Here is an 11,224-nt window from a genome sequence, read left to right on the forward strand (position 1 = left end):
TCATCTATTTATTGACTAATGTAATCAGTTCAATACATTTCAACAATCTGTCATGTTTTATTCAACCTTTTAGTTATTTAGCTCACAGCACACTTACTAATATGCAGTGTCTTTATATTTATTACCCTTATCAGGTCAGTAGACCAGCCAAACACTCTCTGCAAATGTAAAACTATTTTTTTTTTAAATATATGTATATATTCAAATAACAGCGAAAGAACTTGATATGGTACGCTTTGGTAAGGCCTACATTTCGTATACAGCTATATTTTTCATTTTCAGTTCATCATATAGCCTCTCTGTAAAAAGAAACAGAGAAAAGCTATAGTTGCCTCTTTTGTGCCGAAACTCTTGAGTAAAAATTTATTCGACATGTAATCCTCTCTAATCTACACAGCCGCGCGCGCGCCCGGCGGGCACGGGACAGCCTGATGTTTCCATCTCTCTCCCTCTCTCTCTTCTCCCCCTCTCTCTCGCTCTCTCTTCTCTCTCTCTCTCTCTCTCTCTCTCTCTCTCTCTCTCTCTCTCTCTCTCTCTCTCTCTCGGATCGCTCTCCCGGTAGCACTTTGCTTTTGCACTTTGCCGTCCCGTCGAGTGATCCCAAGCATCCCGCAAGATGACCATCAACACCCTGGCTAAAGGAGGGTGTCATCGGGAGCAAATGGCATGCTTTCGAAAGGTAAGACTGCTTGATCACGTGCTCTTTGGTTGTATTAATTTTGTCACAGAATATCCTGGAAATCCAGCGCTGAACAAATCCAACACATATCACTGGATTAAAGAAGAAAAACAAATTAATATAAAATTACTATTATTATTGTTGTTGTTATTATTATTATTATTCGTGTAGTGGTCTTATTCTCGTTGCCCAGGTGCATGTTTACGTGTGTGTGTGTGTGTGTGTGTGTGTGTGTGTGTGTATGTGTGTGTGTGTGTGTCTCCCTTGCAGATGGAGAAAGTGATAGTGGCCATGCAGGACCCTGACATGGGCATGAAGATGAGAAACCAGAGGCTTCTTATAACTGTCATTCCACATGCCATGACAGGTGTGTGTGTGTGTGTGTATGAGTATGCTCCTTGTGTCAGTATGCATTGGAATCAGTGCGCTTGGGTGGATAGGTACATTGCAGCTTGACTTTGTCCCAGCAGTCATGCATAATTCAGCATTCATTTTTTGGAGAATCCTGTGTGCTTTGCCAAGATTGGAGAGGAACTTCTTTCCTCACGTCCCCTCTTGTTTCTTTCCGTTCTTTTACAGGCCATGATATAATTACTTGGTTGACGCACAAATACAGAATCAGCGAGGAGGGTAGGTGTACAGATGCATACGATGTGCGCTTGATGATTGACTGTTACGTATCTGCTGTTTTTCTCCTATCTCTGTGTGAGCGGCATGTTGTGTGTCGTTGTTGTGTTGCCAGGATATGGTGCCTGACGCGGTAGGTAGTTATTTGTGTGTGCATCGTAGGGGATGATGTTTCCAGTAAACAGGAATGGGGTTAGCCCCAGTGGGTCTGGGTCTGATTAACTCACCTGATGATCTGAGTTTGATTAGTGTCCCCAAAGAGATCTTCACCTCAGGAGATTTTAAACTAAATTAGACGTTGAGGGGGAAAAAAGTAGCCCGCTGGTCCCTTTTGCTTCAGAGCAGCAGTAAAGAAAAGAGTGGAGTCAGGCAGAGAGGGACAGAGAGAGAGCGGTAGGAGCTGATTAAAATGCATCCCACAGCTTTTTTTGGGAGCTGTCACTCAAAAAAGTAGGGCTCTTTAACAAATGAGGAGAGACTGAAGATTGATGAGGCATTTCATTGCTGGAGCAAAGCCTCGATTTATGAGAGATGGTTGACAGTGCTCGCATGTTTGATAAAGAAAAGTGCAGTGCCAACAGCTCTTTTCCAATCACAGCTACTTAGTCAGTTCAGTCTAAAAGCTTTAGTCCTAATGAAATCAGCATCCCCTCTCAGGTGCCATCAGACATGACACGGTGATAAATAAAAAACCTGAATAACAATCTGGTGAGATGTTTGAGACTTCTTCTGTGGTGTTCGACAGAGGCTCTGCACCTTGGCAACATGCTGGTGAAATATGGATATATTTACCCCCTCAAAGAGCCGAGGTGCCTTGTGCTACGGCCCGATGAGTCACCCTACCGCTTCCAGGTCAGGCCGCTCAGTATGTCCATTCTGCCTACTTTCTAAAACCCTGGCCCTTCCTCCATCAATCTCTCAGTAAAACATCACCTTCTCTCTATTAGGGTTCATCTCCCATTTTCACTCTCACTCCATTAGCCTACTTCCTAATCCCTCATCCATCTGCCAGTCTGCTGCTTTTTCATCAACTGCTTCAACATCAGTTTCAGTCAAGATAAAAAAAAAATAAAAAGGAAGAAGAAAAATGTTGCTTTTTCTTTTTGTTTGTTTGTTTGTTTGTTTTTTTACAGACCCCATATTTCTGGACTAGTACCAGGTGGCCCGCCTCAGAGCTGGACTATGGTAAGAAAAAACTCAAAATATACATGTGATCTCTGAGGGACGACGTCCACTTCCCAGTGGACATGTCATATATAAAACATTATATAATCATGATTACGAACATGTAAGCTCTTTTTCACATGTATCCTACGATTCCTGTCTTTTTCACTCTTTTTAAAAATTATTTATATGAAACACTTTGCGAAAAAAATCCTACACAAGTTTTTATACTTTAGTGGTTTATAAATTCACCTGACACATAAGAGAAGCCCAGTTTGAGACCAGGAGGAGACCCAGGAAAAAAAAATCCCAAATCAAATATACGGAGCTACCTGCTGTGAAGACCCATGTGAATAAGTGAGCAGCTGAAGGCAGAAAGGAGCCTTTATAACATATAATAAACACAGGTACAGGTCTTTGGACCTCTGATTTCACCTCTTTCTCTTTGTTTTCTTTCTTATATCCTAACAGCAATCTATCTGGCTAAAAAGAATATAAGAAAACAAGGTGAACTGATGGAATATGAGAAGGTGAGGAAAGCATGTGTGTGTATGTGCATCTAAAAGACAGAGAAAGTGTGTGTGTTTGTGTTATGAAATATGCAGCAGGAAGATTTGGGCCAAGAAGTCTGTGTCATCATTCCTCCTCCTCTCCTCCCTCTTTTCCTTTTCCTTTTTAGGAAAGGTACAGTCTGTTGCACAAGAGGATCAACCACACCTGGGACTTTGTTGTGATGCAAGCCAGAGAGCAACTCAGGTGCACTCTTTTGCAAACACGCACACACACGCACGTGCGATTACCAGCGTGCAGAGACTAACTCTGTGATTTATGTTCAGAGCGTCCAAACAGAGGCGGAAGGCTGACCGCATTGTTCTGGAGTGTCAGGAGCAGGCTTACTGGCTCATCAACAGACCCCCGGTACGCTCAATAACACTGTACTGCATTCAACTGTACTGTGTCGTACATGCTACGCTACAGCACAGCTACATGATCATCTCTATACTAGGCAACTATTAAAGCTGTATCCCAGCATAAAAACAGACAGCAGTCCCACTAAAGTTCACCCACAGTCCCTTTTCCCTTCTGCATGAAATATTCAACCTGGTAAGAGCCTCAGTTGATATACAGAGAGTCAGAGCAAGAGAGGGAGAAACAAGGAGAGCAAGAAAAAATCATCATATTCCACATCTGTTTGTTAGCTGAACACCAGCTTTGTTTGGTTTTTTCTTAGATAGAGACAGACAGGCAGAGAGAAGTACCAAAGGGGAAGGAAGAAGCGTGCACGTGCGTGTGCATGCATGCCGGGGAAAAGTGGGGAGGGGAAAATGAAAGGGGTAATGGGAGGCGGGTGAATAAGAGGATAAGGGTTTTGGAGGAGGGACTCCATCCTGTCTTGACCTTATGAATTACGGATGAGGGCTTGGAGAAAAAGAAAGAAACCTGGGACTAAAAGTCAGAGCTAGTGGAGTGGAAACTTCTAGGGAGGCTAAGTGCTCGCTCACACGCATCTCATCCCACACACACCCACACACACAGATATTGTATAGACACATGCATCAAATACACTGTACTTAGATTTTACTTTGCGTGCTCATATGTTATTTTTTGTTTTTCTTCGTCTTTTTTTACAGCCTGGGGTTAATAATGTGTTGGACACAGGATTGGAGCGACCAAATAACTTCAGCTGCAGAGTCACACTGGTCAGCAACTTCATTGTATTTCTCTACTTCCTGCTTAAAAGAAATGCATTAATGATGTAACTTTTCACTCTGTGTTTAATCGCCTCCTTTTGTTCTTTCTTGCCGCTGGGATTGTTTGAAAGTAAGTTTACCACAGACCTGCACTGTATTAGGAATGATTAAAGTGTATTAAAATAATCATGATTGTAAATAAAGGTTAAAAAGTCGAGGACCTGAGATGACAGGGTAGAGTCAGTCGTGTCTGTTGTCCCAAATGGGAAATCTAATTCACTATATACTATGTTAGTCTGTAATCTCATACTAGGCTGTCATTGTTTATAAGATTATATATTTAATGCTACTGTTTGTGTGTCTGTGAACACATTTGGTCACAAGGAAGCTATCCTCAAATGTATATGTTTCTATAACTGTAACATACATTATATAAAGGTTTAATGTGTGACCTCACATGATGACCCCGTGTTACTCTTTACAGAACTAGAACAGTGACTACTACAAAAGAGAGGTAAGTACAGCATGTAATTCAGATGCCATCAGATTAAGTACAAGTGTATAGTGCACATACAACGTTCTTCTTCCTGCCTTTGTTTGCAGATTGAAGCCTGTAGAAAGGCTCTTGGAAGAAACCGTGTAAAATCATCCATCTGCCTAGAAGGGTATGTGTCAGTTTGCTAAAGGCTCACATGCAGACACGCACAGATACACACATAATAGGCGTCTGATTGCCCGAGTCAAACTCGGCGTCTTCTAGTACGCGCACACATGCACATAAAGCTTAGTGCTCCCTCTAGAAGAGCCACTAATGGATGCTTCCCGGGGCGAGCTGGAATTAGTGGCCATTAACTCTTATGATCTGCAGGACTAATACAATAATAATGTGTGTGTGTGTGTGTGTGTGCATGCATGTGTGTTCTTGTGTGCGCGCATGCCACTGCACTGGTGCGTGGATGTGCAGTTTTCTGAAATACAGCGAGCAGTACCTGAACCACGATCCCATTATGCAAGGCTGCCTGCCCAGTAACCCCTGGATCTCTGATGACACCGCGCACTGGACGATGAACGCAGAAATGTGAGACAATGCAGAGATTATAACCAGTCCACACAGTACAGTACTCCACACGTTCAAGACTTCATCGAGTCCTGTAGCAGCAGCATGTTAGATCATATATATTTTCTCACAGTTGAAGTACTGTACTTATCATGCTTTTCCTTATTTAACACTAAGTAGTAATTGAGACTATGAAGCGCTACAGAAACATCAGCATGTTACAATACAAATGAGCTCAGCATCATACATCGAGTGTAACATTTCTGTTTGTTGTGCGTTTCTGAGCAGAGTGCCGGTCCCGACGCGTCTACGAGTAGAACGCTGGAGCTTCAGCTTCATGGAGCTCCTCAACGATGCCATGGGGAGGAAGGAGTTCATGACCTACCTGGAGAAGGAATTCAGTGGTGAGAAACAGGAGCGAGGGAACCAATTACAAATATGGAGCATTTAGCTTTGAATACTGGAGGATAAAAAAACAAAATGCACTTGTTATACCATTCATATTATTATGTTCACTATCACAGTTGTGGACAAAGATACAGACTTTGTAGTTTTTTTCCCCTCTGTGCACCACCGTGGTGAATTTTAAATGAAACACTCAATAGTGAGTGAAGTGTAGACTTTCAGCTTTAATTCAAGGAGTTTAACAAAAAAATATTTTTAAACATTATCCCTCATTTTCAGAGGCTCAAAATAATTTGTACAAACAAAAATAATCGTAAATATAAGGATTGTTTTTGTAAGACAGCACGGTGGTGCGGTGATTAGCACTGTTGCCTCACAGCAAGAAGGTCCACCATCAGGGCAGGGCCTTTCTGTGTGGAGTTGTGGATGTTCTTCCTGTGTTTGCGTGGGTTCTCTCCTGGTACTCGAGCTTCCTCCCACAGTCCAAAGACATGCAGTTAGTGGGGTTTGGTTCACTGATGTCCATAGGTGTGAATGGTTGTCTCTCTCTATGTGTTAGCTGACAGACTGGCGACCTGTCCAGGGTGTACCCTGCCTCTTCACTGCAGTAGCTGGGTTAGGCTCCAGCTCCTCTGTGGCCCTGACAAAGATAAGCAGAAGAGAATAGACGGATTATTGTTATTACATGGATTTAGTCAGTGACCGCCTGAAGTCTTGAACCCATGGACATCATTAAATGCTGTCTGAGCAATGAAGACCTGGCACTTTGGTGGTGTGCAGAGGCAAAACTGCAAAACTTTATGTCTTGTTCCAAAATAACGGTTACTGTGCATAGGTATGTTTAAAGTGATCCATAACCCATTTTCCCAGTCAAGCAGGTCTCAATGTCTGTATCCACCTGCACTTTCAGCTCATGTTTGCATCAATACAACACAATGTTGGCGGGCACCAGAGGTGTCCTCACATACCCTGTCTTCAGCCACGTCCCTGTCGAGGCTGAAACTGCAGCTGGAAATCAGCATAACAGGTGTAAAATATCCATGAAATATGAGGAATATAGTATAGATTGTTACAATATTACACATGGAAAATCTATTTAATTGTTTTTCACATCAGCTTTATTCTGAATTTGATTATCTCTCTTAATGATATTTTCCAGTCCCAGCGGTGAGAGATGGAAAAGACGAGACTGGAAAAAGAGATTCAGTATATTTATGTGCCCTGTATAAATACCAGAGACGTGGGCCGAAGCGCTGCACAGCAATCAGTTAAAACAATCTTTTAAATCATTAGAAGAAGAATTCAAATACAGAAAAGGTCACAAACAGATGTGGCAAAGTTAAAAGGTAAAAGAATGGAGAGAGGAAGGGCCACATTTAAGAGTGAGATGTGGAGAGGAAGGAGGCATGAGCAAAACACAGGAGAAGGATTTGCTCACCCATGCATGTGTACAGTGTGAACTCTTTCCACAGCTATAAAAAGTCTCTTGCCGTGTGTCACATTTTCCTGCGTCAGTGTTTGTTTTACCACACACGCAGCTCCTCACCGCGTGTCTCTCCGCTCTCAGCGGAGAACCTGTATTTCTGGCAGGCGTGTGAGGATATCAGACATGGAGAAAACTCCAAAATCGTAGAGAAAGTGGAAGACGTCTACAAGTAAGTGGACAAGCACGTGATACATGCATGTGTTTCATATTCATAAGATGAGCGCCTCATCTTTTATGTAACCCAGGAATTTCCTGGCTCCCGGAGCGGCCCGCTGGGTCAACATCGACAGCAAGACAATGGATAAAACCTTAGAGGGGATCAAACGGCCGCACCGCTTTGTCATGGACGACGCGCAGATGCACATTTACTTCCTCATGAAGAAGGTCTGACCTCTGACTCACCCACCCACACACTGTACCTTTATGTAACAGCACTTACCATTAACCATAAAAAATGCATTATAAGCAAGCGCGAGCCATGAATATGGAACACATATCCTTCTTATACTTTTTCACCTGACGTGGGTTTTCTGTATTTATTAAAGGTTATCGCTCTCCTTTGTCCCACAAATGATAATAAAATTATGCTATGTTATGAAGTCATGTCCAAAAGTCTTGAGCCATTTCTTTATACTTAGCTTCTAAAGAGCCAGACTCTTGTCATTTTTTAAAGTTGTCTTCGTCAATAGTTCTTCTTGGCTTTCTGAAGGTCTTGCAGGGGTTTTCTTTGGACACTGGCTTGCTTCTTACTCATTTTCCATCTAGTCCTTGTACCTGACCATTTTCTGAGAAATGTTGTTTGTTAAGCTGCTTCACACTGACCTGTGAATCATTCAAGCATCACAGAGGCAATTTCTCAAGTGATGAACCAGTGTTTATACACATGACAGACAACTTAGCAAAGAACCTGTTTTAAACTGGTCTAAATTGTTGCATCTACAGCAGATGAACAGTATCTGAAAGCCGTGCCCCTGAGAAGTAGGAAGAAAATTCCAGCAAAGACCCAACACAGGATCCGAGAGATGCATCTGGCCATGTAGTCGATCATTATTCACTGAAGCTTTTTCAGCACAAGCCTGGCTGTCAATAAGCCTCAAAAGGCTGAGCTTTGCTAAATGACAACAAACTGAACTAAAAATCAGTGAAAACTTAATTTTCAAATAATTTTATGCACAGATTTTGATTCACCCTACAATACCCCATGGAAAGCAACTAATTGGCAATGACTTCGTTTTTCAGCGTGACAATGATCCCAAATGCTGCCCGTGCAGCAAAATTACACTTGCATAGAAAAACACAAACTGTATAACAGTATCAGTCATGGACTGGCCTCCCCAAAGTTCAGATGGTGTTGGAGATTAAAGGTGAACACACCAAACAATGACTTTCAAGCTTGTTAGAATTGCCTGTTTTCTGCCTTACATACTATATTACCTACTTACGTTAGCAAAATATAAAAAAAAATGAGGGGTGGCTCAAGATTTTTGCACATTACTGTATGCACTTACTAGATTGTAATGGTGCTTTTAGGTGAGTCCTGCTTTACAGGAATACAGTTTGGGAAAAAAGCTCATTTGCTTCCTTGTCAGACGAGAGGATCAATATCAGTTTCATACCAGTGAGCTTTGGAAGTGCTGCTTCACCTTTGGTCAGAGCCAAGCTGTTTCATTGTGTATTCAGTATTTATGCTAAGCTAAGCTGGATACCTCTTTGCACCGGCTTCATATTGCATGACATATGAGAGTGTATTGATCTTTCCTTCTTACACTCAGCAGGAAAGTAAATTAACACATTAAAAAGAAGCCAGAAAGCAATTTTTATTTTTCTACTTTTTGCTCTCCAAATCTTTGGTTGGGTACAATAAATGTGTGACTTGCCTTTTCCTGTTTCTGAACATCAGATTTAAACAAAAAACATACTTTTTTGACTGATGTGGAAGTCCATCTTTTCTTTCCCATGAGCTAAAAGCTGCTTTTTGTGTATGTGTGTCTGTTTCCAGGACTCCTACCCAAGGTATCTCAAGTCTGACCTGTACAAGAACATGCTGGCCAAAGCCATCGTCCCCCAGGAAACCAAGAAAAGGTGGCATTTTTATACTCATCCCACTTTTTTTTCTCCATCCAAATTTAAGCATGTATTTATTGAGCGCATTTTCCTTTTCTCCTTCCCATCAGTGTGTTCCCCTTCATGAGACGCCAGAGGCACTCTAGCCCCTCCCCTGCTCAGACTGCCACCCAGGCAGCAGAGGAAGAAGGCCTTGCCAAGGGGGCAGGTGCCAACTCTGCAGCTGGCTCGCATTTCTGATCCAGGCCAAAAAAAACAAAAAAAAAAAACCCAAAAGAGAGAAAGACTCGGTCGCTTTACTCTGTAGTCTGAGTTTTTTTCTTTAAAGTCAAACGGAGCTTCTCGTACACCGCAGCAACATCACTAAAGCTTTGAGAAACAGGTGTCATGGCACACCTGAGCAGCATGAAACTGAAGGACGACCAGTGAACCACAGAGAAGAGCTTTTTATACACCCTTCATTGTTGCATCGTCATCCCATCACAGTGTGCTGAATAGTTTTTCCTATGATCCCCATATCAAGTGTTCTTTTTCTATAGAATCCTGAGCCGGTTTAGGTAAAGGTGTTGGTAACATGATATTTCTTCAGAGATCTGCCTCAGTGTGACTGTGATTGTTGTGCAGGTTGCTGTTCAGTTTTCTCAAGCATGCTCTCAGCTCAATAAAATGTCACAGCAGCAGTTAGTGTGGTGCTACGGCCTCAGCCCTGCATGCTGTGAATACCCGTGGGAGTGTGTGGATACAGTGACCAGGTTTTAGAGCTCCCTTTCCTTCCTCTCTTTCTACCACACACTGCTAATCGATTTCATGGGTTCTTTAAGCAGTTTTTAAATCCTCAGAAAAAAAATTTAAACAAACGTTCCCACTGAAATTAGTACCTTTGGTCATTTAACCCTTCCTATGGCTACCTGCAGGAGCTTTAAAAGGCACATTATTTGTAGTAACACTTCTGTTGCTTCTACTTCCTTATAACCGTTCTGTGCTGGCTCCCTCTACTGGCTGCATGTGACCAAAGCGACACGTTTTCACGTTTCCTGGAAAAACTACAGCCTGTGATCCTTTGTGGCAGGTGTGATCCCTGAGCTGTGAGCACCCTTTTCCTTCTCAGAACGTTTTATCTGAAGTCTGAAGATGTAAAAGTAATGTGTAAAATAAAATCTACACCTTAAGACCCTGCAAACAATCGTAGTCTGACTCAGACTGACTCCATTCACTTTCAGGTCAGTCTGCACTGATGAGTGGAACTGGTCTGATATACGGGACTCAACTCGGCTTCATGCCAAATGGTTGTATTTCAAGCACTGAAGCCATTTCGTGGTCATTATTGGTTTTTGCACATTTATCAAGGTTAATCAATGTAGTATGTCAGATTGCAAGCAGTTGCCCAGTTCAGCTGCAGATTGATAGACTGGCTTTGCCTCATTACCGTCTCAATGCACCAAAAGAGGCCAACTAATTAAGTGGTCACAGACCTGGTCCCCAACTCTGAAGTAACCATTTCATGGGCAACAAGATCACAAACACACAGTTGCAACAATTTTCTTTGTGTTGTGCATAACCACTTTTATCTGTAGTGTGACTGTAGTGTTTCTTTCAGCCCGTGGAAGCTTCATTCAGCTCTATAGATCTGAACCAAGCCTCCAAAGTTTTCAGGATTACAGAGAAAAAAAGTTTATATATTACAGGAAGTGTAGATTCCAGAGTTTTTGAAATGCAACTCAACAGCAACAATGTGTTAACAAAAAAAACAGGCTCTTAAATTCTTCACACTTTTTTCTGAGGTAGGTCTACACGCACGCTAACCACACCAAAGCAGTTCAGCTTAATGTTGTGATCTCTAAGCTTTGCAGGACCATCAATTTTACTAATGGAGGGAAGCTATTTATGGAAACAGGGAAATACTCCCCCACGCACAGGACCGCGTCTTTCAGCACAACCACTTTCAGCATTTTTGAGGATTAAGATAATCTGCTTCCCTTTGTTCCCCATCCCCTCTCTGCTATCCAAGTATAAGTGCTGGCGATGGCGTGTCTTCGCCTTAGGAATGGAAA

At 42.3% G+C, this 11,224-nt stretch overlaps 1 protein-coding gene across 1 annotated transcript; it reads left to right on the top strand.

Annotated features, from left to right (window-relative positions):
* Positions 1-527: 527 nt before the first annotated feature.
* Positions 528-10,361, top strand: rgs11 (regulator of G protein signaling 11). The gene is made up of 17 exons (XM_031732841.2): positions 528-679; positions 950-1,046; positions 1,259-1,309; positions 2,052-2,158; positions 2,440-2,491; positions 2,942-3,000; positions 3,150-3,226; positions 3,307-3,388; positions 4,102-4,170; positions 4,652-4,675; positions 4,765-4,826; positions 5,126-5,239; positions 5,507-5,622; positions 7,191-7,278; positions 7,355-7,493; positions 9,109-9,191; positions 9,284-10,361. Exons 1-17 carry the CDS (start codon positions 617-619, stop codon positions 9,411-9,413), a joined length of 1,413 nt encoding a protein of 470 aa, XP_031588701.1. The 5' UTR covers positions 528-616; the 3' UTR covers positions 9,414-10,361.
* The last annotated feature ends 863 nt before the right edge of the window (positions 10,362-11,224 follow it).

The sequence above is a fragment of the Oreochromis aureus genome, linkage group 18 (genome assembly GCF_013358895.1).
Source record: "Oreochromis aureus strain Israel breed Guangdong linkage group 18, ZZ_aureus, whole genome shotgun sequence".
NCBI classification, from domain to species: domain Eukaryota; kingdom Metazoa; phylum Chordata; class Actinopteri; order Cichliformes; family Cichlidae; genus Oreochromis; species Oreochromis aureus.